Source organism: Plectropomus leopardus, chromosome 18 (assembly GCF_008729295.1).
Source record: "Plectropomus leopardus isolate mb chromosome 18, YSFRI_Pleo_2.0, whole genome shotgun sequence".
NCBI lineage: Eukaryota > Metazoa > Chordata > Actinopteri > Perciformes > Serranidae > Plectropomus > Plectropomus leopardus.
In genome coordinates this window covers 17334674-17361722 of record NC_056480.1, presented here as the reverse complement: position 1 = coordinate 17361722, position 27049 = coordinate 17334674, and the positions used below count along the sequence as shown (strand labels likewise).

Sequence of the window (27049 nt, the reverse complement as noted above, 5' to 3'; positions counted from 1 at the left end):
TTTTGATATTGGCCCTGAAACCAAATATTGAGCGACCCTTATTATAAACTAATAAAAACATAGTTATTAATATTTTACCATTTTTGACAATAGATGCCCCTAACACTTACACACTGAACCTTAAATGTACCAAGTATATGCTGTATCACGTTACAAGAATACAAAGACTTGCGAATATATCTGCCTTTTAAATGTTTTATAGAAAAAATGGAATTAATATCGCAGAGACTCACTTTAACAAAAATAATGTTTGTATAGACATTATTTTCCGGGATGGGTGTAATATCACCAGCTAACACTAGAGAGCACTGCAGACTCAATTTACAATTCTAACAGCTGCTCTTTGATTCATATTTCTCTGTTTATCAGAAATTGCCCTACATGGATAAAGATTACCTAAATTCCAGAATCAGGTATAAGATTAATAAAGGGTTTTGGGGGGTTTTGAAAAAAAGAATGTTGTGCCTTATTTGATGCTTACATTTTTGAAAAACTTAAACCGTTCTTTGGCTTGCCAAATGCAGAAGTATTCTGGTTGTGAAATACTGCACTGTTTTTTTGGTGGGGGGGTTAGAGACAGGACACTGCTTCCTATAGCAGCAACGGTAACGGTTTGTTAGTTTTGTGAGTGTATTGTCTGTAACGCTCAGGAAGAGCAGTTTTGCTGATTATTATCCACAAAAGCCCATGCATTTATTAACTGATTAAAAATCCAAGCTTTCCATCTGCTATTAATGTGAAAGCAAACAAACACACGGTCATATGCCATCTTGATAATTAATTTCGGAAAATCCATTGTTCCAGAGGTCATTGTCAAGTGTTCATGCATTATTTATCAGACGGAGACAGTTTTAGGATACTGCTTTCGCCTTAAGCCTTACAGATTAATTTGTGTTAATTTTGCGTCAAGAGTGCATGATGGGGTGAGTAAAACCTGACAATGAGTTCCTAAACGCTAAATGAAAAAAGTTTGGGAATTAAAGTAAAAAACTGGATTTAAATTTAATTGAAAAAATGCACATGTTTAATAAAGGAAAATTATAATTATGTCCTTCATGACTTTGATAAAATGTTTGTGTGAAAAAAATGTTTAAAAAACTGTAACTGATTATGTTTACAATTAAAATGTGAATATATTTTAATCTCACTGATCAAAGACAGTTACTGACTAAACATTCACCCTCAGTATATATGATCTATAGTCAGTTATTCTTACCATGCAATTATGAATCATCTATCAATAAATAACTATTTTTTATGAATTGTTAATATCACCTCTGTTAGATCACTGCTGTCAAAGAGCAGTGACTGACAGCAACAACCTACCGTGATCGTGGAAATATTAACGTGAAGCCAAAACTCTGATCTGATTGGATACTGCGATTGGGGGTGTGACAGCCAGAATATATACTGCTCACTCATTGGCTCAGACGCCTGTCACTCCGGAAAGACCGAGTCCCTCTCGTCTAAGGTAGTCTGAGTAGAGAAAGTAATGAAGATGGAAGGAGCTGATGTTGATGAATTATTGAGGAGATTTATGGAGTAGCGAAGTGATAGCTGTTTACTCGTCTTGACGGAACGATAGAGGACAGCGATACCTGGAAACTGACAGATAGCATGCCCGTAAGTACACAGTAACTTCCCCGGTTTACTTGGTGTCGCGCCTTAGCCGAGTTAGCTAACTAGCTAATCTGTAAGCAACCGTGGTGACAGCTCGGAGTCATTCAGAGAGCAGAGACACAGAGTGACGGATTAACTTACGGTCTCTGCTTGACACTGGCGAAAAAATATAATGAATTATATGTCTGGGAAAGCTGATATTTTCGACAGAGCTACCAGTACCTCGAGACAGAATTTCAGTTTGTTTGACAACTGTGTTAACTTAACGGTTGTCATTGTGGCAAACTAGCCGGTTAGCAGTGCCTGGGGACAAGTACTGTTTAAAATACAGCACTGTGCGAAAGTCTTAGGTCACCTTAAAATGTGTTGGTATAGCAAGGTTAAAAATTATGATACGTATTTGTTTCTCAGAAGTATATTTACAAAAATACAACCAGAGCATGAAGAAAATACGTGTACAGTCTTAAGAATGCAAAAAATTAAGAATAAAACACCTCCAACAGGCTAATGTTGTATTTGGTGTGACCTGCCTTTCCACTTGGCATGTCTTGAAATGTCTCGGGCAGAAAATATGAGATGTATGATGATAGTCTTCAGGTGTGTTTACACCAGGTGGCATTCAAGACAAGTCCGAAGCTGAATATTGATAGTTTGAGCTACCCTTTATAATGGTTGTACGACTCCACTTTTCATACTAAATATTAACTTCAGTTTGAAGAAGCCATTTTGTACGGACTTTTTTGGGGTGTTTTAATGCATCTATATTCGTTGTTTGTATCTTGATAATGAAGAGACTGAGAAATAAATAAAATCATAAATAGTTACATATATATTCTCATTGCTACTTTGTGAAATCAACAAATCTACGGTAGCCTAAGACTTTTGCACAGTGCTGTGGCAAAAGTTGGAAAACATGAAATAAAACTGGAATGTCTTCCCAATATGTAAAGCAAACAAGCTTTTCATTTACACCAGTTTTGCTAGTTATAGATTAAGTCACGTTTGTCACAGACTTTGTACCTGACTTTCCCCTGGTGAGTATCAGCTGTATGGGTGTGTGTGGGTTGTCAGGACCTTCCTCAGATACTTCATCAGGTGATCGGTGTATATGTGGGTGTGTGTGTGCCAGTTTGTTAGGGGCACAGAAACCACTGCAGGCTGGTATGTCAGATAATGCGTAGTTCAGATTTTTTCTAATAGCAATCATGTGATGCATCTGTCCCCTGTACCACCCGTCCAGTGCAGCAGTTTCCTGTATGATAAAAACAAGTGTAAAGCTTTGCTGCAGAGCCCTGTGGCGATCCTGCTGTATGAAAAGAGGTCCTTAACTACTTAACACGCTGTTAGAAGTTGAAAAAATGCATGAAAATTATTTTTTCATGCAATCAGTTATGCCCATGAGTTTACAAGACACCATAAAATCAAAGCTAGCTAAGGACCAGAGTCCAGCGTTCATATTAAAAGACAGCATTAAAGGAAAGAAGATAGAGCGAAGCAAAGCAACAAAAGCATTATACATAACCAAATCATTGAGACGAATGGTGTTCATGGATCGTTCACAGAGACAGTTACTGTGTAGCACTGAAAGAAAAGTCAGAGTAAGTACTAATTAAACAAACTCTCTTGCCCTGTCTTCCAGGCTTTTTCAACAAAATTGACAAAATTAAACACATCAAAATTAAACAACCATTCTTGCTTTTGGTCATCCGAGCACTAGAAAATGTCAGGGTGTAAACGAGCCATTTCATGGAATACTAACTCTTTCCAGTCGTCATAGTTTATTCAGTAGAAGAGAGAATAGGACTCACTTTCCACCTAACCCAAATTACACAACTCACGCATTCTCAAGTTGAAAAATAAATATTTTTTGTGTTTTACAATCTGTGTCCTTCACAAAGGCTGTGCTCTTGGTGGCGTGTCAGATATTATTTTAACAAGATACTGTCTGGGGCTTCATTCCTATTTGACCATTGCTTTCTGTGTATGTTTGTCTTTGTTATTTGGGAGAGGCTTGTCCTTTAGCATTAGACTTGTTTGTTGGGTGGGTGATTGTGCACTGTTAAAGTGTTGTCATTAGGTTGTGAATGTATGTGCATGCACACGTAATAACTATAAACAGTCTTGTTAATGTGTGGCATCCGAAGCTGCTAGTGTCCCAGGCCTCGTAATGCTATTTGACAGTGAAGCCCAGCAGGTCATGAAGCGAGAAGATCGCACAGGCTCTGTTGTCATCCAGCATCACAGCTACTGTCACCCAATGCCTGCGGGTTCATGAAATATCCTGGCAATTTGAGCAATGAAAACCATAGCAATACTTGTCATTGAATTCTGCACCAGATCCTGCATACGCAAGCACAATAAAAGTGAAACACAGAAGTTGACTTTTCAGAGCAAAACAATATTTTTGCAGGTATAGACAGCAGTAGATGTAGCATACTTTTAGCTCCATGAAAAATAAAGAAAATCAAGCAAATTTTCTGAAATAAAAGTGGTATTCAAATGTGAAATTCCAGGGCTGTGTATTGATAGAGTTATCCAACTGTGGCTAGAAAATGGAGAGATAAAAGAGAGCGTTAAAATTGAAAAATCCGTGATGTAAGTCATTGGTCTCTTCAGGCTGACTCGCTGCAAGCAGATGGGGAATTGAAAGGAGGAGAGAGGAGGGACGAAGATGCATCACTGGTTTAGAGGCAATGGAGGAAAGAGTGTAGGCTGCTATAAGAGGATTCCTCCTTGTCAGATCTCTGTATCTGTCTCCCTCAGCAGCAAAAACCACACACACAAGCCACAGAATGTGTTGTCATGTCTACTTAGCTACCTGCAGTCTTCTTCTGCTGTGTGTGTGTGTGTGTGTGTGTGTGCGCGCGCGCCCGCATGCGCACGCGTGAAAGATGAAAAACAACAAGCACAAAAGCAGAAGCCCCCCCTTCCTGTAAGCTATAACCAACCTGCTATGTAAGATGACCAGGGGGGAGAGCAAGGTGGGAGGTGGTGATGCAACAGGGTAAACCGCAGGTCATGATAGTCCAAATAAAGAATATAGCATCAAGCAGCATGAGAAAAAAATTGATACAAACTGAAGAGAGATGTCAAAACAAAGTGCTGCAGTCTTAAGAGTGGACAAACAGTGTAAAGAGCTCTCAGCACGGCTGGTGAGCATGAGTTCGAGCGAAGCGTGAGCTCTAGGCACGTTAGAGGCTCTGGCCTTTATGACCATGGTTACATAACCCTGCCACCACCTTTATTTGGACAGAGCTCCTCAAAATAGTTTCTTAATAGCTTTTGCTTCAATTCAAGTTAAAAGGGATCGACTGATATTGTTTTTTCAGGGCGGATACCAATTATTAGTCTTTAATTTAGACAGATAACCGATATTTGGAACAATATGCATTTACAGTAAAAATGCAAATGTTTCTGTCAATATTTAGAATTTGGAGTATAACAATCTCCAACACAAAACTTTGTTTAAATGCCTTTAGAAAATGTTAAATCAGAACTTTGAAACTTTGAAACTTTCAATATCATGTACAGCAAGTTCCCAGCAACTTTTTCTTATAAAGTCAAGTGAAAAATTAAATAAAAAAAGAATAAATAACAATAGCTCTCTGAGGTTTTACAAAGTGCAAGTTCCTCCTGTGCTGACACTTTCTTTGCATTTTATAATTAATTAATTCTATTTTAGATCATTAAATTATATCATAATGCCAATATAGATAATAGGCAAAATGCCAAATACTGGCCCTGATAATTTGCCAGGCCGATAATCTGTCAACCCCTAGTTAAAACAAGCTTGGAGTCACTGGTCCAGCGTGTTGACATCTGACAGCTGACCTCATTTGTAGATTTCGGTTGGAGTCATGTTGCTGCAGTTCCTTATTCTGATGCTGGTTAGTGTTAGTTAAACAGTTTATTAGTGGTTTGGGCGTGTCTGTACAAGAGTAAAGTCTGCTGAAGATACATTCGCTTTATTTCAGTTTATTTGATCAGTTTTACATCTCTTTGTAGCTTTAATTTGTAGAAGTCTTAGTAACATAGGGGTCATTGTTATTGTCAGCGTAACCAGTAGTTTGTGTGGCTCGCACCCTGCACCACAGGAAAAAGCAGCTGGGGCAGCCCTGCCACTCTCAAAACCACCCACTTCGTCTTTCTCTCTGCTTCCCCTCCTCCCTCCATTCAGTCTTATTGGTCCTCTTACTTCCTGAAAAAAGATTGTTCCAAAGCATATGTGTAATAGGAAATGAGGTAATCAGCAGGGAGGGCTGCGTGCGTGTGTGTGTGTCCTTAATTCATTCTCACTCGGACTCGCGTCAGTTTTCCGCCAGCTTTCCCAGACAGGTATGTTCTCACTTAACTACAGAGCACCAGAGGACTCTCGTGTGCTTTGATAGTGCTGATCGCCTCTGATTTTTGTATTAATCCATATGAAGTATGTGTATGGACAGGTTGCCTCAAGTGTTGTACCGTAACTCTGTCTGGACATGCTAGTATTCTTCCAACGAGGATTAGGAATGTAAATTCAAAGGAGACCTATTTGTCTTGGAAGATGTCTTTGGAAGGAGGAGTCAAAAATAAGCTAATTTAAACCGCCAGTCCAGTGTGTTTGTCTGTGTGTGTGTGTGTGTGTGTGTGTGTGTGTGTGTGTGTGTGTGTGTGTGGCACGTCACAGAGTTTAAGACAGAGGCGTGGGTGTAAATTCAGAGAGAACGAGCTGTCAACTTTAGCTAGCTCACAGGAACAGGTTTTGTCAAACCAGACATTGAATAAACACACTTGCACATACACACTTGTGCATGACACATTCGCACTCCCTGTAGTTGGCTCCGTCAGAACTTTGCATTGGTGGAAAAAGTCAGTAAGCCACAGCTAGACTACCAAGCTCATTGGTTAGATCTGTTCCTAAAGCCTGTGTAGATCACAGAGAGGTGTGTGTTTCAGTATCCTCACTTATCTCGTGTGCTTCTCAGAGCTTAGGAGGTTGCCTGGGGCAGCAGCACAGATTGCAAACCAAATGAACTCTCCTCTTTCATTGACCTTATTGTCTCACTCCTTTTGAGTTATCCTTCCCTTGGGTTGTAGTACATTCATTTTGCCTCGCATCTCTCTATACATCCATTAATCTCTCGCTCCATTCATTTAGCTATTGATCTCATCTCTTTTCATCCCCTCAGCATCCCCTTTCTGTCCGTCTCCTGCTTTCACTTGTTCATCACTCCCTTGGTTTGTTACTTGTGCTTGTCAAGTCTACTCAGCCACTTATCTTTAACACTGGTTTATTCATTTGTGTTGTTTGTGCTGCTCAGAAGAAGCTCACCACCTGCTACATCATTTACAACGTGCTCGCTCTATCTTATATTGATTTCTGTCATGATCTGTAAGTCCTTAGTGACTGAGAGATTGCTATCATTTAAATAGACTGAGATGGAACACAAACATCTGCTTAATAACATAATTACACTCTATAGTGTCCTCTCAGGGCAATTAGTTTGCTATTTTCATCCCCCCTAGTTGCTTGTGCCTGCCTGCAAGATGTGTTTGAACTGCTGTCTCTTGTGGTTTGAACACAGTTTCAGAATGAATTGTCGCAATTTTTAGGGGCGAGGGTGAAATGTGGGTGTGTAAAATTTTGTTTTATATTGTCGATGTTGATTATGATGGGTGTGTTTTACTACTTTGTGACATTTAAAGGTCCAGTGTGTAGAATTAAGGAAGATATATTGGCAGAAATGGTGTAATAGTATATTTTCTTCAGTGTATAATCACGTGGAAATGAAAATTGTCGTGTTTTCGTCACCTCAGCCATTTATAGCTTCATATGGAGTGGGTCCTCGTTTGAGGAGATCAACATGTTGCGCCGCCATGTTTGTACAGTAGCCCAGAACGGACACACCAAGGCAAGCACAGTAGCACACATTAGCATGTGGTGGTCGAGCCGCCTGTCTCTGACATGCCAAACAGCGTCGTAGAAACACTGATTTGTAATGTGAAACTGTTTTATTCAGTGTTTTTAACTGGTTAAAATCACTGGGTTCATGTGTTTTGGAGAGGAAGAGAGCTCTGTGGACAATTTGGCTGCCAGTAAAAACCTCCTGAACAATGAACCAAGACAGAAAAAAAATCTAACCAGGAGAAACTTCAGCTTTTTGCTATATGCAATCCTCACTACTAGACCCCACTCAACCCCCCTGAATTTTACAGGCTTAACTTTTAATAGACCAAATGAAATAACTAGCAGAGTGAAAATAATCATTAGCAGAGCGGCTAACTCTTTCTGGCACTTAAAAAGATTTTTAATAATCATTTGACTTTTACCTTGCAACATTGACTAGGTTTAAACTGTCAAATTCAAATCAACATTTAAATATGCACTTTGATTTACAGCTACTTCCTGTTTAATAACTTTGTACCTGAATGTCCATCCTCAGCTGCTGCTTTTATGTCACTGCAGTTGCTTCTTAGCTTGCCGCTGAGGTAGGAGGCGAATATACCGCACAGGTAGGCGGAATGGCAGGCAGCTGCTGCTTTTAGTCTTCAGGTATCTTTTTCTGGACATAGATGACATGCCCCAGATGCCAGCCTGGACAAAGTTGATAGCGTTAAAGTGACTCTGTAGGAGGAGAGCCCGTCCTCTTACAGGACTGACTCATCCACACTCTAATCACAGCCTTTTATTTTCGTTATTCAGTGAACTTGCCATTAAAGACACGCATGCTGGCTTTTAGGTATCGGCGCTGTCCTCCCTGTAGTCTTCACCAGTATGAAAGAACAGCAACAACAGACCGCCACAAAGGACTAATTTCTCTAAATGGAGGCTATTCTGTTTTATAATCCTTCCCCATTTCATGAGTCACTGACTCCCCTCCCCCCTGTCATTTCTGACATTGGTACAGTCCATAAATAGACACCTGGCTGCCATGGAGGGACCAAGCACCATAATAATAGAAAAGAAAGCATTTGAATGTGTGAAAGATGGATTAGGGAGTAAGGAAGATGGGGAGAGAGAGAGAGAGAGAGAGAGAAGCGGTGCTGTGTGGGAGGATAAGCGGAGGGACAGAGGGAGAAATGATGAAAAGAAAATTGACCATAGATGTATTTTTTCATTTTGTATTGCACAAATATGAATTACACATTAAATGGTTTTCGTCTTTGAAAATCAAGCCTGTAATCTTCTGAATCAGTACTCTGGTCTCCTGCTTTGACTTCAGTTCTAGAATAGGTTTGATAAATTTTCTTTTACAGACAGAAATGCTTTTTAAGAGCAGATTGCGTGTGTCTGTCATTCACTAAGTGAAGTGTCGCAAGTGTAAGAGTATTAAAAGGTGGAATTATGCCACTTTCAGCTCATATCCGAGCACGCTTCTGCATGATGAGTGAGCACATACAAGGACTTCTTCCTCCCACGTTCTTTTTCTCAGACTCTGTTACCAGACATACCAAACATGGACTTTGTTTTTGCATTCAATGGCCAATACAGCTTTGTGCCTGCAGTTTTACAGCACAGACACGACAGAGTGCAGACACGACACAATCCGCAGTGAAAACAGACTGCTAGTGAAAAACAGATAATCCGTCAGAGATGAACAGAGAGCGTGTCCTCCTCCTCCTCAGCAGAAGGCGTATGTCTTATGGTGACAGTCACAGTGCAGAGTCAGTTAAGGTGACCCAAGTGCACTGCAACTACTGATTATTCTTATTATCAGTTCTTTGTGTTTGTTTCAATTTATTGATTGTTTGTTCTTTTGAAAGAACATGTCATGGTGAAAATTAGACATCACAATTCCCCAGAGCCCATGGTATTCAGTTTTTAATATAAAACAAGAAAAAAAGCAGAAAATTGTTTGTATTTGGCATTTTTAGTCACGCAAGAAGCTGTGGGCATGGCAACTTCAGTCGACCAATCAAATACTGCCCTTTGTCTTCATCATGCCCACATTGCAGTAGATATTTTGAAAAAACAGATGTTTTGATACCACTTTTTGCCTTCCTGGTATTTATTCCTACACCTGACGTTGCGTATCGGCAAATACCAAGTACAGATCCGATATCATTTTTTGAAAAATAATTGATGATTTTAAAGATGATAAAGCTTTGCATACTTTAGGAATTGTCTTTTTACCGGTAGTACTTTCAAGTATAAAATACTGCTAATATTGCTGAAAACTTGTTAAGTAGGCTACTGTTTGAAAGTAATGAAGAAGAATTGATTTCTGTGAAAACTGCAGTTTTAGTAGGGTGTGAATGTAATTTTAAGTTTTTAATAAATTACATGGTATCGAATCAGTGCTTAGACTAGTGTACACACTGATACTATCCAGTGTTTAAGGCAGTATCGGAGGCATTTCCTATACTAATATCTGTATCGGATCAACAGTTTTAAAAAAAGAAAAAAAATAATAAAAAGCCCCTTCTAATTTTTTCTTATATATTCCCTTCATCTCCTATGTTTCTATTGTCTTTCTCCCATCTTCATATGTGATTGCAGGACAGCAGTGTCAAATAGCAACCAGCTGAAGCTTTATTAAAACACACACACACAAAAGAATTAAAGTTTACATTGAGAGCAAAAGATACCCTGTTCAGAGAATAAGGCAGAGAAGATGGGGTAACAGTGGAGATTCAACAGAAAAGAAGCTGCATGCATCCAAGTTGAGAGCTTGGAGGTGGAAAAAGAGAGATGCACACCGTGCAAATGCAGTGATGAGTATAAAAAACTGGAATGGAGGGAGAGATGAAGGAAGGCATTCATTTCACCATTATAAGTACATGCTTGCAGAAGCTTTTTCTGTCTGTCTCTTTGTTTAAGGACATTGGAACTGCACAGTCTGTACAGCAAGCGTCTAAATTCTGCTGTGCCACTTTCTTTTCCCTCGTCAGTACTTCGACTGTGAAGCCAGCCAGGCTTTTCTGTGTGGGTGATTTTTTTCGATTTGAGAGCTTGGGTTGAGAAAAGGTGAGGTGCTCGCTTGTAGAGGTGTGTGTCTGGAGAGGAATGAGATGGAAACAGGAGAGCGAGAGGGGAGAAGAGACTTATGCTTCTTTGGTGTATTGAATTGTTGCCTGGAGGCTGGAGCCTGTACAGTCATTATTTACCACTGCCATGGTACTGTTTGCTGTTTGGGTATTTTTTTAAAGTTATTTTTCTATCACGATACAAAGTAATACAAGGCTGGAAAACATGGAAGGAGCATTGGGCAGCTATAATTACGTGTGTGTGTGTGTGTGTGTGTGTGTGTGTGTGTGTGTGTGTTTGTGTGTATGCACTTGCAAATGTCCTGTATATATGCTGTGTGTCAATAATTACGCAGCTTGTGTTTTTACACTGTTGCCTTCTCTCGTAGGTAGAGGTGACTCCACTGCAAATGAGGGAACATGTTGGCTATGGACCAAGGAGTGGTGGAGGAATGGCTGTCAGAATTTAAGGTACTGCTTTTACTCTGTGTGTGTGTGTGCACGAAACGCAATATCAAAAAGCACATTCCCGTGATTAATGTGCGGTACATTCCCTGCTGTTGCTTATTTGTTCCACACACATAAACAAACACACACTCTGAAGCGTGCTGTTGCCAGAAAATTGCATGCTCCTACTCAGACACGATGAGTGCTCACCAATATGTGACTGCTAACAAAGCCAAGGCTCGGTGAGGTGTGATGATAAAGGAGCAGAGGGGAACTGCACATGTGGACGTATGGGGACCTGTTGTCCCCTCTCAGTGAAATTGACCTCTAAATACAAACATATTGATGTGACTGACAGCTTCTTCTAAAAACACTGTTGCTGTCTGTCTCTGCTGGCTTTAGATGCTGTCATAATATCATTCAAATGTCAAACTGAGTTTATTGCTATGCTGCTTATAGTTCAATTTTATTGACATCAAGTCTGTCTCATTTACCTGTTATGCTATCAAGGACGGATTTGTTGATTTAAATTATATCTATGTGTCTTCGATGTGATGCGAAAATAAGCAGTGTCAAATTTAAACAGATCAAATTTAGACTACATCAACAAATGTTCTGCTAATTACCTCACAGTCTGTAATGCTGTGTTTTTATTTTTAGAATTGGTCAGTCAGTTAGTGTTTCAGACTTCAGCTGCTGAGTGTATCTGTGTTTTTCAGACCCTCCCTGACAGTGCTGTGTCCACCTATGCCGCCTCACTAAAAGACAAAGGTGCCCTGGTTCCTGCACTCTACAAAGTCATCCGAGAGAACTACAGTGATGTATGGCTACACACTTTAATGTTTTACTTATGTAATTTATTTATTTGAGTTAGGGGTGGTGATATATTGATTATATTTTATGCATCATGCCTTATTCCACACATGGGATGCATAAAATGACTATTGTGAACATTGAGTATATTGTCGCGTCATTTTTTAAAGACTTGCTTTAGTGTTTTGGTTCTCTACTAGGCGCTCTCTCTCTCTCTCCTGGGCAGTAATTTGAGCGGGTGAGGTATGTGTTTTGTATCTGCAGGGCTCCAGGCCACTAACATTTAGTTACATTTTATGACCACTGAGCATCAGTGCCACTTGCAGGTATTTTTTATATATGAACTGGAGAGCTGTTTGTTTCCTGGTCACAGCGAATAAATCCTCGAGTTTAATGGCGCAGAGGTGACGGTCTAACTTTCCTAACTGTTGACTGGAAGCTTTAAGTTCAACTCAAAAACGTCAAGACCTCCGGCAAGAGCCGAGCCGGGTGCTTCAGAATAAAAGCATCAGTGGCTCCACTTTGATTTAAACAAACCTTATTACGACAGTAGTTTAATTTAACTTAATTTTAACAGTACTTTGTTTAACTTTATTACAACAGCACTTTATTACACTTTACAATGAAAGTAGTTTCATTAAACCTAGTTTTAACAGCACTTTAACTTTATTATAGCAGTATTTAATTTACCTTTATTATGTGACAGCTACTTTATTTTACTTAATTATAGCAGTTGTGTATTTAGTTGTTTGGTATTTAGTTGTCTGCAGTAATTTAGAGGAGCTTTTTAAATATTAAGATCTATATCCTGTATCACATTGTTTATAAATAATATCACAATACTAATTTTTGGCCAAAATCTTTGAGTATTTTGTCATGTTTCTAGTGCCACCATTTACCGGTAATTATTATATTTTTACACATCCCTGGGTGTCTTATGTTCTTGTGTCCTATTGTGTTTTGGTTTATGGATCTGCCATGATCTGCCATGTCCAACACACTGTAAATATTGTTGTGCTTTATCTTGACATTCCTGATTAACCATGAATGCCAAATGGAAAAATGTATTACAGTCACAGTAGCAGCTGCTGTTGGCTGATTTTTTTTTTTTTTTTTTTTTTTTTTTTTTTTAGGGGTGATGTGAGGATGTAACCATGCGCCTATATTTTTTTGGTCTCTGTCCTCCTCAGTTGCTGGAGCCAGTGTGTCACCAGTTGTTTGAGTTTTACCGAAGCGGTGAGCCGCAGCTGCAGCGTTTCACGCTACAGTTCCTGCCAGAGCTCCTGTGGAGCCTCCTGTCCGTCAGCGCAGCCAGAGACCCTCACACGTCCGGTTGCATCGAGGCCCTGCTGCTGGGCATTTACAACCTGGTAGGGGAGAGGATGAAGCCGGTGCTGGCAGTGTGTGTATTGGTCTTTGTGTGTGTTTTATATATTCAGCACCGCATTCTTATGGTAAAGCTGATCTATTTATTTATTCCCTGTGGAGGAGAGCTGCCTCCGTTAATACAAGAGAAGAAAATACAAAGTTCGCACACTAGATTATGCTATATTACACTGTAGAAATATCTACATATATACACATAGCCCCAGTGTACAGTACTAGAAATCACTGGAAGAATTACATTAATAGCGCTAGTTTCAGATAAAAATTAAGTGTGCAGTACCTAGAGTCACTTCGCCTTTTTGTCGTCTGGATGTGCGTGCTTTTGTGAACTTTCTGCTTCTGTTAATAAAAATAATCAGTTTCCAGTGTTATAAATAAGGTAAGGAAAAGAAAAGGGTGTAATCATGCAGTTCCAGAGGCAGGGGACTTAGCTGCTCAACTATTTCTGGGATCTGCGTCATGTGTTTTGAAAGATTATTTCTTGTGCTTTCTGCCTTGTTAGACAGCTATGCATCGAGAGTGGCAGGAAATATGGCTTAGAAATAGAGGAACTGGAAGACAGTGACTTTGCTAATACATAGTTTGGAAGGGTTGCACCTTGCAAATACCCTTAAGTTTACCACAGAGAGATGCCAGCACCAGTAATTATTTAAGTGTGTTGAGTCCTATGTTCATCCATTTTGGCTCTCGATGTTCTATCAGCAAAGTGCAGTGTCCCCTAACTTCCTCTATGAATAGCAGAATAGGTCAGCTGTCACTCAGCACACTCACTGGCTCCCATTAATCTATTTGACATTAACATGCCTTCAGGGGACACCAAAACCCTGGGGTTTGTGTATGTGTGTTCACACAATATACACACAAGTAAGCGAACACACATACACTAGCAGACTGATTTGGGAAACGGAGACCCTGAGGGCCACACACAAACACCCACACATAACAGATGAGTGTGCTTGAAGTGATAAGCACACGCACTTCAGAGGTTCAGGGCAAATGCAAAAAAAAAAAGCTTCTGTTTTTCTCGCCCACAATAACATTTCTCATAGTCTTCCTGTCTTCCTCTTTCACAGGAAATTGTTGATAAAGATGGACAAAGTAAAGTATTATCTTTTACCGTCCCTTCCCTCTCCAAACCCTCAGTGTACCATGAGGTGAGAAATGCACACAAATGCACAAAAACAACTCTTGCCTTCGCAGAAATGTTTAGTTTAAAAACATCCTCTTCCTCTCCAGCCTTCAGCCATCGGCTCCATTGCCCTCACAGAAGGGGCTCTAGCCAATCACGGGCTGAGCAGAGTGGTGTACAGCGGACCACACCTCCAGAGAGAGACCTTTACAGCACAGAACAGGTAAGAAACTTCATGGCCGCACTTGTTTTGAAAGGCTGATGGGCCGTTGATGAGGCGTCAACAGGGTGGAGATTTTGCACGTTTTTAAATAGGCTCTCCCGGTAGCAGGCTGCCAGTCTGAATGCTTTGAATTGGCAGCAAATACCAGATGACAACCGAAATAGAAACACACATGATGGAGAATGAACAGTCTGGCAAAGAGGCACTTGTAGGGTTTTTTGTTGCTTTTGAAGTGAAGTGTGCAACATCTTGCCAAGGCATTTATTTCTTCTTTTGTGACAGTTTGAGTCCGTCTAAAATAATGTTTTCACCAACGGAGTTGTCTCAAGAAGTTAAATGCAGTACAAATAACTCATACGATTAGTGAAATTCGACAGAAATGTGTTGAATGTGTTGACCACCTTTGTACCTATTTACATTTCTAAACTGATAAGAGATTCTATTATACATTCACTTAAGATACCGTTTTGGATGGAGTCAATGAGACGATCAGTTGTGACACAAATCCATCAAACATTTTGGACTTTCAGCTGAACTTTTTTGTGAAATTTAGTCTTACAGTCTCATTAAATATAGTAGTTGCAGTGTCTCCTGTCCTTAAATGTATGCAGTGATAATAAGTTTAACTGCTGCCAGGGCCAATTATTTCATGCACCAGCCTCACTGACGGCCCATGGCAGTTGTCTTTGCTTTGTGGCATTCATTAATATAATGAGACCCTACTGCGGCCCAACTCTGAAGGTCATGATGGTCTGAGTTAAATGGCCTCAACTTTTTTCAGCACTGTTTTCTTATACTGAGTAGATTATTTAAAATAGAGAGGAGTTTTCTTGTGACAAAACAAGTCTGGCTTCTTTTTAAAATCAGGCAGAGATACTTTTATCTCAATCTCTTCAGCGTAGCAGTAGCTGTCGGAAGTTGTGGCCGGGTATCTTAATATTGCATGCTCTATTTGTCACTGACTATAGTTTTTAAAGGGGAAAATCCCGTGAGTTACGTATTAGAGCCTGTTTATAGGTCTTTGGGAGTACTACTTTATATGTGAAAAAATGATTTTGTGAGGGAATTGTCTCAGTGATGTCCCTTAAGTCAGTATTGGTTGGGACTGAAGTTCACAAATTTGAAAATCTGGAGTTGCATTGTTTGAAAGAAGGAATCTTATCTGACCTCTTGCACGGCACACCCGAATTTCTAAACTGTTGGCAGTTGAGTTTCACTGTTGGTAATGTAGATGCCAGGGTCTAAAAAGAAGGACGAATGCATGAAATAAAACATTTCTGTTTCTAGGAATACAGTGCTGCTTTTATAATCTTCCAGTCTCTTTTTTGTGGTATTTCTTTTGACAGTAGTAAAGAAGTGAAACTGTGTCTGTGGATTTCTGATCTGATAGATTAACAATTTTGTTCGATATGTCATGCTGTAATGTAGACGTGCTATTTTAAGTGTGTGTTTGTGTTGTTGAGATTTGAGGTGCTGACCTTCCTGCTGCTGTGCTACAACTCTGCTCTCAGCTACATGACCCCCACCTCCCTCCAGTCCCTCTGTCAGCTCAGCTCCAGGTAAAACATACACTCACACACATTTTTTCATGAGGAAAGGACACTATAAACGCATGCACACGCACACAAATTTGATACTATGTGATGACCTTCTTGATTGTGGAAGTTTTTGAGGAGGGTACTTGAATAACCCTACGCATAAACACACAGGAGCTTTTTGTAAGCACTTGCTTATCTGATCCTCTTATAGACTTTGCTGCCAGAGAGCACCAAGATACCGCTATTCGGCAAACAGCTACGATGTACACACATCCCAGCTCAGTGATTTTGGTAATCTGCCAACTGTAGCTGAATATTGCTCCAATAAGCAGAGGGCTATAGAGAAGTCATCAGCTTTAATTTCCCCAAGACAGTTTTCAGTGTGTCAGCTGTGCACTGTACAATTACAGCATATAGCAGCTGCGATTGCTTCTAATGCACAGGTGAATCTTCTTTGTATTGTATCTGTTTTAAATAATGACGTACGTTTTAAGCACAGAAAATATTCAGCACTTTTAAATCTTGTGGGTAATGTAGTAAACCATTTATAAAACATTATTTAGCATGCACTGTGTGTGTGTGTGTGTGTGTGTGTGTGTGTGTGTGTCTGTGTCTGTGTCTGTGTCTGTGTCTGTGCACGCATGTGGGTTTGTGTGAGCGTGCATGTTTAAATCCAGCAATTGTTTGCTTATTGTTGTTTTTGTTATCTGCTCACCACAGGGAAGTAAATTGCCTTAATGGAGCTGCAGCCAAGTGGCTCAGTGGAGTGGTTTCCCTGATTGAAGCTTCCCTGTTTCACTAATACGAGCTTCCCTGTTGGGTTTTTATTTGTTATCCTCCAGAGTGTGTATATGTGGCTACCCTCGACAGCAGATGCGGCGCTACAAAGGCATTAGCACACGGCTGACAGTCACGTCAGAGTTCCTGGTTCAGCTCATCACCGGGATACACTACGCCTTGTGAGTGTACACGCATGCCTGCACAAACAAACAGATCAACACAGCACAGACTCACTGATCAGCTTGATCTTTTTGTGTCTTACATTTGTCAGAGTGATTTCTTCAATTCTGCTCCATGTGTCTAATCTCTATGAAACCATTTGATTTGTTACAAATACACGTTAATGATAAACCTGTTTAAAAACGGTTGGACTGTGCCAGTCATTGAACCTGCTCACTTTGCATTTTGAGTGTGAACCAGTTTAACATTGCTATGTTGCATTTCACAAATTACTTTTCATCTTTATTACAATATAACATAAGTAGTTGGCACAGTTTTACTACTGTCTCTGCTCTTTTTTTTTTTAATTAGCCCTTATTTAACCTGAAATTGTCCTATTAATTTTCAAAATCTCCTTTTCAAGGGAGTCCTGTCCAAGACAGAAGCATGAAGAATTTCACATAAAAGAACAACAGACTAAAAAGTTAAAAACAGACAGCATTAAGTTTTTTTTACAAACAAAAGACTTAAAACAATCAACCAATTTACAATTGGTAACAAGCAATTGGTAATCAAGCTGTTAAAGGTGCCCTGCCCTGAGTTTTCTTGTAAAAATTAAGCGAAAGTTATTAGTTAGGAGTTAATTGAGTTTTACTCAGCAAAACACATTCTTTGCATTTCTTACCTTGTAAATCAGATCTTTTAAAAAGTGTATCTTGAGCACCTTTCCAACTTGACAATAAACTTACTCAATATCTAGTTTTTATCTCAAGTTGGGAAAGGGTACTATCTGCATGCATTTCAGGGACAAGTGACTGTGCAGTAGTCAAGGGCAACATCTTTCAGCTCTAGATCTGATCGACTCTGATCAGCAGTGATGGAAACATGGCAGCTGGGTCTACATGCTAATTTACAACATTGAACGTTACAAACCAGAAAAAAACCTAAAGGATGTACTCATCTGCAGAGTTGTATACACAGCTACGATCAACTGGCAATGGGAAAGGAGTCTGTTGCCTATTTTTAGTGTGTTTTCTCGAGTTTAAAAAAATTGGGTTACCACCACCTTGTGATCAGTGGGATGGTGCAACACTACTGGTAGGACTCTGTGTTATAACACTTGTGTACGTTTGTGTCAGAGAAAAACAAAATGGACACAAATAGAAAACAGCTCCACAGCACTACTAGAGGTCTAAAAATCCTCAGGGAACCTTTAATCTTAGACTCATGCACTGTGTTTGTTTACATATTTCTCTGTTTTTTTTCCCTGTGTGTAGGTGTAATGGGGAGGTTGAACTGGGATCCAAAGCCCTGGATGACGTTCTGTATCGGGCCCAGCTAGAGTTGTTCCCTGAAGCTCTGTTGGTGGGTTCAATCACGTTTTCCATCTTCTACTATCATACCTCCCTCCTATATTTGTGTTTTCGGACCTGTTGTGTTTGTGTTTGAGAGAGAGCATGTGATTTAAGATGCACACGCTCGCCTGTGGTTTGGATTCATGCACAGCAGCACAGTATGCTGTATTGTGTTGGTCTGTGTGTGTCAGAGACTGCAAGCAGAATGTAATCCCACTAGATTATTTACATGCTTTCCACTCTGCTCCGTTAAGCTTTAATCCTTGAGGCCCAGGGAGTAGAGGATTGAACCTAAGCTTACAGCATTACTATACAAGTCAAGGTGTGCTCCTCCACAACACTCAAAACACACAACCTTTGGATTCATACTAATTAGAATAATGTGAGGTTTAAAAATATGTTTTTAAAATAAAGAAACAGCTGTGTGGGCACAGGCCGTGAACACTAGTGTGTAAGGGTTAAATTATCAGTGTTTTTGTCTAGTGTGTTGATTTGAGTGTTTACTTGTTGCAGTGGATACACCAGGTGGCTGCTATCTTAGCATAGCATGCTGACGTGCCCCTCATGAGACCAACGTGTTGCAGCCTTACAGACAAAAGACATGTTGTATTGTGACTATAATTCCCTCTACCTCATGTTACGTACTCAGCTGTTGCATGATCATTAGTGCAAGTGTCACTTGAGAATTTCCAGCGAGAGCAAAGGGTGATTATATAAAGACTTGTGAAATAGTGTTATATAGAGCGAAACACAAAGACTTGTTGTTTTTCTTATATCACTAGTCTGTGTAGAGCAGTCTTTCTGAGCTTTTTGTTTTATCCCTTGGTATAAATCTGGTTGAAATTGGATTATTGATCAAGGTTTGTTGGTTTAGTAACATAATCTGAACTTCAGTCTTACTTAAGAGCAAAAATGCCAGTGATATGTGATGATCAGTGATACTTAACTTAAAGCTGTAAGCTGTATATAAAGTGCCAGAGTGAATAAAAAACATTAAAATAGAGCGTGTTGATTTAAAAAAAAAAATGCCAGGGGAATATCCCCTAAACCTAGACTAAGCCCCATTGTCTTCAAATTTGTAGTAATGCCCCTGCATACACCTGACCTAACCTGTTTTCTTGTGCCTTTCCCAAGCATTTTAAACTTTAAAACACCAGGCAAAAACATGGAGAAAAAAGGTGATAAGCAACTTTGCATAAAATGTAAAATTACAAAAGAAAATTACCATAAAAGTTAGCTAAAAAAGAGAGAGAATCATTAGAAAATGTTCAAAGGATTAAGGACCAATACCAAAAAACTATATTTATATTTATTAGAAATTATTATTACTATTAATATTGTTTTTATGTTATCACTTTTTTTGGGTCATTTCCTGTTTTGGTTCTTTTACTTTTCTTTTTTCTTTTTGTGTGGCTAATTTAGTAATTTTCTTATAAGTTTTTACTAATTTCTTGCAAATTTTTTGGTCATTTTTTTTAAGTTGCTCATTGCTGGCATTCCATTTTTTGAAAGAAATTGAGACAATTTCAGGTTTCAAGGGGTTAACACTGAATAAAACATGCTGGGCCACTTGCAAACCTGTCAGTGTGACTCTGAGCCAGCCCAGTTCCTCACTGGCCGAGAGCCACATGGCAACCCTTCTGTGAAATTTGGGCATCTTCCAAAGCAGTTATGTTTGTGCATGTGTGCTTCTCCTCGCCCTCAGGTGGGCAATGCCATCAAGTCGTCATTGCACGGCGCTGCACTGAAGAGCAACAATAAGGAGGGCGCACGGAGTATCCAGGTGGAGATCACACCCACCTCCTCCAGGATCTCCCGAAATGCTGTCACCTCCCTCTCTATCAGGGGACACCGCTGGAAGAGACACGGTAAGTTTCACAAGCAGGGAATAAAGCAAGTTGAGAAGTAGGGATGCAAATGTGGAAGGTAAACTTGCTGAAACTCAGGATGAGGTCTCATATACATTTTGTAATCACGTTCTTACAGGTTGATGAAAATAGAATTATTGATTTAAGAACAAATCCACACCAAAGGAGAGAGCAAGAGGTTTAGATCTCTCCATTGTTCACTCACCCTACCATTTCATGTCCCACAGTCACTGTGTACCTGAGTGTTGTTGTCATCATCAGTCGCTGAGTTCGTAGAGCATCCTTTCTCAGCTTGGTAGTGACTAACGCCTTCTCAGTATCTCCTCATTCAGAACCATGACTTCCTGCCCAATCTGTTAGGGTTTGCCCCATGAACGACATCTGACAGATAGGAGAGAGCAAGAAACCAGGGAGCAGGTAGTGTAATTGTAGTGTAATGCATCTGAGTTGTAGTGTGAACACTTTAGAATATATTGTGTTTTTTGTAGTTTCAGCTCGAGCCAAAGGAAATTGATAGTATTCAGATGGCCATGGAACAAACGAAACTTTGTGGTTTAGAATTATGAGTGTTTTCCCAGTGTGCAGATAAGGCAGGTAAATTGCAGCCTTCAGCTAGTTTAATGAGCCAAACACCCCTTTATCATGTCATGGATCTTGCTCACTGGGGCCAGTATCAGAGTTACTTATTAATGCAGAAAGCTTTTGTTTTGAGCAGATGTTTGAGGAAAATGCTATTAAATAATAATTAATGTATAGGGGCGAGCGGTGACTCGGTGTGAAATTTGGTTCCACTCAAATACAGTGTTCATGTTCATCTCCACATTGCATGCACTTTGACCATGTGTTATGTTCTGATCACTATGATTTTTGTCTTTTTATTTTTTCTGCCATTACATTACATTGATTACCTCTGTGTGTCTTGTGTCACTGTGGTCGTGTGTGCCTGTGCACACGGCCGTCTTTTTCATGTATGTGTGCATGATATGTCTTTTTGTCCATTTGTGTGTGTGTGTGTGTGTGTGTGTCTTTGTATGTGTATATGTCTATGTATTATCCCACTACCCCCCATGCTCCCCCGCCACCAGAGTCCCAGGAGGTGAGTGTAGACAGTGAGGCTGCGCTGGGGGGCGTGGCCATCCCCGAAATCAGTGTGACAGGTGTGAGCGGCGAGCGAATGCCTAACGGAGACTCCATGCGGCTGCGCCCTGACGGCCGTGCCCAGCCCGACTGCGACCCGTTGGGCGCTGCCTCCGAGGTCAGCCTGGATTCCCGAGGCCATGACTCCGGCACGCGGGTTCAGGAGGTCAGGAGGCAGAAGTCTGTGAGGCGAATGGTGGAGAATGAGGGTTCTGGGTCGGCCTCCACAGGGAGGAGCCAGTACTAAGGTCCTGCCCCTCCTTCCCCCTGCCCCAGTCTTGGGGTAACCTAGGTAACCGTGTGTTGGGGCGTTGTCTAAAAAGCTGCATGATGACTTCCCTTTTTACCTTTTTACACTGGGCTCCAACATCCTCTTTTCGCCTAATTGCACTATTCCTCTCATCTGTCTATCCAACGTCACTCATTCATCTACTCTCTCCTTTGTGGCTAAAGCTTCCTCATGAAGATCTCCTGCTGAGTTCCCTGAAATTAATTATTTAACCGAATAACAGATCAATAACCTAATAATAAATGCATAAAGATGAAATATGCTTGGCTGAATCCCAGAGTCAAGATGATGTGATGTTTTTACATTGAGCAAAATTAAGTGGGACCTATTAACAGCAGAACATCAGTTAAACAAGGAACAGCACAACAGCTATAAAAGTACCTTTATGAACATTTGTCAATAGATATGAAACACATACTGTAGATATAAGTCTGCAAACTCTTGCTCGCTGTATCTCATTCTGTAAAAGTCACTCTGAGGTCACTGATAACAAAAAAAAAGCCTGATAACCTTGAATTATGAAGCCCAGATATGATCTCTGTCAGCTGTGTCTGTACTGTGAGGCTGTGCTCTTACAGTGTTATTTAGGGGTATAACACCTGTGGGGGTTTTTTTTCTATTTTTTGCTGGAGAGATCAGTAAGCTTTTGGGTCTCTTACAGCACACCTTGGTACGCCTCGACACATACTCCTGGGTTGCACCTGGAGACAGATCACTTCCTTCTGACTGGTAGCTAAGAGCTGAGGAAAGATATGCAGGTCTTGAATAATCTGAAGCAAAAGATGCTCTCAGTGTTGAAGTCAGACTTGTATCTGATGACTGTTCTGAACAGGCTAAATGTGACTGTGACAGATCTGACAAGGACCTGCCTATCTATCTGATCACCAGCTATTTACAGGTTCTGTTACTGTGATAGCATCAGGTCAAAACTGTGTTTGTGCACATGCAGGTGGTTGGCCACTCACAGGGGTGTGGATGCATGCCTTGAACAGAGCAGGACAGATGTTTATGTATGTCTTTAGAGTTGGCAAAGATGCGTGCATTTAGGGTTTTGTGCCTTTGTTTGCCCTCCTCTACTCTCCCTTTGTGGTCTTTCCTAGGCTTACGCTCTTAGACTCTGTCCTCTCCTGCCTTTGGGACAAAACATGCATTCCTCTGCCAAAAAACACTCACTGTCTCACAGTGCTGCTGGTTAAACTAATCTGTGTGCTGGGCTGTATACTGAACTCACAATGTCTCATGTCAGGTGGCGAGATGTCCCCGTTAGCTGAGGTTTACTGTGTGAAGGCGCCACCTGCTGGACAGTGATAGAGCTCCTCTGTCATCCAGCCCGACATATACTGAACAAGAGTTTAAATGCAACACTTTCATTTTTGCTCCCATTTCTCACAGGTTTTTAAGGTCTTAGACTTTTTTTGCACTTCAAAAAAATCATATATTTCTCTCAAATTTTGGTTGCAGATTTCAGTTAGGCAGCACTTTATATTTCCAGGACAATCCATCTACATGACAGGTGTTGCATATCGAGATGCTGATGCTTTGGAATGGTCACAATAAAAGGCTACAAAAATGTCTAGTTTAATTACACAACACAACGTCACAGACGTCACAAAATTTGAGGCAGCGTGCCGCTGGTGTGCTAACTGCAGGAACTTCCACCAGAGCTGTCGCCCGTGAACTGACTGTTCATTATACAAGCATAAGCAATCTCCAAAGTCGTTTCTGGTAATTTGGCACTACGTCCAACAGGCTTCACAACAGCAGATGTGAAATCACACCAACCCAGGACCTCCACATCCAGCATCTCCACCTGCAAGACTGTCTGAGACCAGCCATCCGAACAGCTGTGCAGCTAATGGTTTACATAAGCAACACATTTCTGCACAAACAGTCTGAAACTGTCTCAGGGAAGCTCATCTGCATGCTTGGCATCCTCACCAGGGTCTTGACCTGATAATCAGTTTGTCAACGCAACTGCCTTGTGCTGTTGTGAGGCCGATTGGATGTGCTGGGATAGAAATGAACATTGAGTTCAAGGGGTAACACCTCTGGTGGACATTCCTGCAGCCTGCATGCCATTGGCACGCTCCCTCAAAACTTGGGATATCTGTGGCATTGAGTTATGTGATCAAATCACCAATTTAGAGTGGCCTTTTATTTTGACTATCCCCAGGCAAAAATGATGCTGCCTCATCAGTATCCTGACATGCCACACCTGTCAGGTGGACTTGAGAATAGAGAAGTTCTCACTTAGACAGATTTTAATGAATTTGTTCCCAAAATATGAGAAAAAAATGTCGATTGAGTGCATAAATATGTTAGAACTTTGTGAAAAATGGGAGCCAAAAACAAACGTGTTGCACTTAAATTTTTGTGAAGTGTATCTTTTCCCAAATTCAAAACACTGAATATTGTGTTTAAATTACATTAATCTTAATCATTTCGTTCATCAGATGGGCTGGATGACAGATGAGTTGGTTATTTTTCCTTCTCCGTGCTCCTGTTTTTTATTCCAGTGCTTGTTTTGTCTCCTTCTGTCTGTCCGTCTCATAGACGCAGTGGATCTGGGTTCCCCGGATGAGCTGATGGATATTTCGGAGGTGGATGAAGGGGTGTGGCCTGGCGGGGTGGGCCCTGACATGACCCCACCCACCATCACTATTAGCAACAGCGTCACCACGTTGAACCTGGGGGCCAAGGCCATGAAGAAGTGTCGGCTCGGCGGGCGCTCCAGCAAGGACAAGGACAAGGAGACGGGCCCTCTAACAACTGGCCGGGCCGCCAGCGAGAACGCAGAGCTGTCTGTCAAGCGACTGACGCTCACTTCCAGCCAATCAGTGCCCAAGGCAGGAGCTCTCACCAGCCTGACGCGCACCGCCAGCGCCGTCTTCTCCCGCTCCTTTGAGCAGGTGGCCAGCGGCATCGCCCCTCCCTCCAGCAACCACACGGCCTCCGAAGTTGGCCGCTATTCTTGCAGCCTGCAGGAGGATGGGCTGGGGTACTTGAGTCCGGCGCCAAACCACACGCAACGCTCTCCTAGCATCAGCGTGCACCTTGGCTCTGACCTTTGAACCCTCTGTGACTTCTGACTACCTGAACCGTCGCCTCTGATCCTGTGACCCTGTACCTGTGACCTGGAACTCCAAGCCATGCCAACCACAACGGACCACATGAACAAACACCCCTGCTGGTTCCCTCGTCGCTCCATTTTAACGTCTTTGATTGTCTGTGCTGTGAAGCGGCCGGCTGCTCAGCTCCACTCAGACATCCGGAGTTCTGTCAGCTCTCCTCTGGGCCTGATGGAGCCGGGATGTCAGGGATATCACTTCCAGCCACTGATTTTTAGTAGTGCACTGTTGCTGTGAAGTCGTGCCAGGACAAAACTGCACTCTGACGCAGAGCAGCTGTTTGTAAATGGGTGTACTTAAAACTTATTACTAAAAAAAAAACTGTGTGGAAAAGTATTTGGAAAGTATTTTAATCGGCATTTGTTGCCCTGCATGGCTTTTCCATACGTCCACCCTGACCTTGCCCAGGTTTGTGAGAGGGCAGATGTTGAGTATGTGTGAGCATGCTTGAGTGCGTGTACTGTGTGTTTGTATGTACAATTGTTTTTAGAATAAAGGCTGCTGATTGATATGATGAAAAGGTATGATTCTCCAAGTTGAAAAAAATGTTTCTACTTTTTAATGAATAGATCCCTTACCATAGCAATACAAATCTCCCCTATTCAGTGTTTTCCATCTTTTGGGACAATTTCTCTCTTTTGTCAGCAGTTACAGCTGTGCTCCTTGACAGAAAATCTGCATTCTTCCCTAAAATGTCAGAAAAATGACCACTAATAATCAGCCAGTATGATAAAAAAATCTGTACTTTTTATGTTTACAATCGCACAGTGTTGTCATCATGATGGAGAAGCAATATTTGTGTCCTTCCCTCTCGTTCTTTCTAGCACCTTCCTGAATTGCCGTTTATTCAATGGCAAAAATAAAACTCCTACTTCTGACAAATGACAAAGACAGTTTAGATTTTGGGGATGGTGGGTGTGTATGATTTGTTAAGTATTGAATTTTGCACTTGAAAGAGCAAATGAGTTGCGTTTTCAACTTTGGTATTTTCTTAAAATGAACAAGTGAGGATTAACTCTCCAACTGTGGTATTTTCCTGTGATAGAGATGCGCTTTGTTGTTCCGTATGGATTTCTACAAGACAGATACAAAGTCCACTTACTTGCACAGAGGTACCACTGAGTAAAGATGTTGAAATCCAAAACTGCTACTAAATCTGTTCCTGTGTGTTCTGCAGTGGGAATGTGTGTGTGGGCAACAAGGCATCTTTCCTCCTCTGATCCACCCACCATTCCTGCTGTTTGTGGTACTTTGGTGATGTGTTTCCTCTGTCCCTCTTTGTTGTTCACTTCGTCATCAAATCCCAAGACATGGTGATATTCTCTAGTACCAAAAAAGGAATTAAACTCCACCAATCTGCTACAGTTGATGTCCTAAATCAAGCTGCCCCACCCTCCAGCAAATGTGTTTTCTGTCATCTGTGTACCAGAGCTGTTGAGTGTCCATAGCTTGGTGGAACAATAACAATCATCGTGTTTCTGTATGCGGGTTTACCGAATATGAATGGGTAAGCTCCTGTTGTACATCATACTGTTGTACATTAGTCGGTTTATATTGGCCTTTCTCTGTATGAAGATAACTCACTGCTACAACTTCTGGGAATAAAGTGTTTCTATATTTCACTCGTGTACTCGATCATTTTGTATCTCTGCTGGAAAGCATCACCAAACATTACAAAGATGAATTCAGAATTTTAAAACAAATATTGTTTGATATCTATTATTTCTGTTTATGACAGCTGTTCAGCACTACTGCTTGAGAAAGGTGTGTGGTGGTTTAATTCAATTAGTATTAAGAGCTTAGTGGATTGGTAAAAAAGAAAAATAGAAAATGACCTATAAAAAGTGCTATTTAGTGTCTATTTTTCTCTTGCATAATTCTACATTTAAAATTCTAAACATATTTATTATTATTATTTTCCCCATTCTTGGATCATCAAATAAAACGTATCACCTTTTACTTATCTCTTGCAATTTGCGGGGCATTTCTCCCCAAGTTGCCTTTTTCCTATGTTTTTGAAAGAAATTCAACCAATTTGCTCAGGTTTCAAATATTTACTTGTGAAAACTGTCATTAATTGTCATTAGGCTGTGATTAATCGTGTTTTATGCACTCTGGTGCTTTTAAAAAATGAAGTAACAATAAAAACAAAGCAAAAAATAAATGTAAACACATGCCTAATATTAATGACAAAACTTGTAAAAAACTTGGGCCAATTTTATTGATTTATG

The 27049-nt window shown here is 40.7% G+C and overlaps 1 protein-coding gene across 3 annotated transcripts; it reads left to right on the top strand.

The window, feature by feature from the left end:
* The first annotated feature begins 1451 nt into the window (after positions 1-1451).
* fam126a (family with sequence similarity 126 member A) lies at positions 1452-26440 on the top strand. Of its 3 annotated transcripts, XM_042506196.1 has the most exons (12): positions 1452-1623; positions 10956-11037; positions 11733-11834; positions 13017-13196; positions 14286-14366; positions 14449-14564; positions 16028-16123; positions 16945-17061; positions 18319-18406; positions 20102-20264; positions 21350-21693; positions 24244-24329. In XM_042506196.1, the coding sequence occupies exons 2-11, from the start codon at positions 10987-10989 to the stop codon at positions 21646-21648; spliced, it is 1293 nt and encodes a 430-aa protein (XP_042362130.1). In that variant the 5' UTR covers positions 1452-1623; positions 10956-10986; the 3' UTR covers positions 21649-21693; positions 24244-24329. The 3 variants fall into 3 exon arrangements, with proteins under 3 accessions (XP_042362130.1, XP_042362128.1, XP_042362129.1); XM_042506194.1 differs by lacking the exon at positions 21350-21693 and having other exon boundaries at positions 24244-26440; XM_042506195.1 differs by lacking the exons at positions 1452-1623; positions 21350-21693 and adding an exon at positions 5872-5955 and having other exon boundaries at positions 24244-26440.
* The last annotated feature ends 609 nt before the right edge of the window (positions 26441-27049 follow it).

Bases quoted from the DNA above. Each gene is read 5' to 3' on its own strand.
- fam126a (XM_042506194.1), top strand. From the start codon at position 10,987: ATGTTGGCTATGGACCAAGGAGTGGTGGAGGAATGGCTGTCAGAATTT. The intron at 14,367-14,448 runs GTGAGAAATGCA...CTTCCTCTCCAG, and splicing joins AACCCTCAGTGTACCATGAG to CCTTCAGCCATCGGCTCCAT. The intron at 16,124-16,944 runs GTAAAACATACA...GTTATCCTCCAG, and splicing joins CTCTGTCAGCTCAGCTCCAG to AGTGTGTATATGTGGCTACC.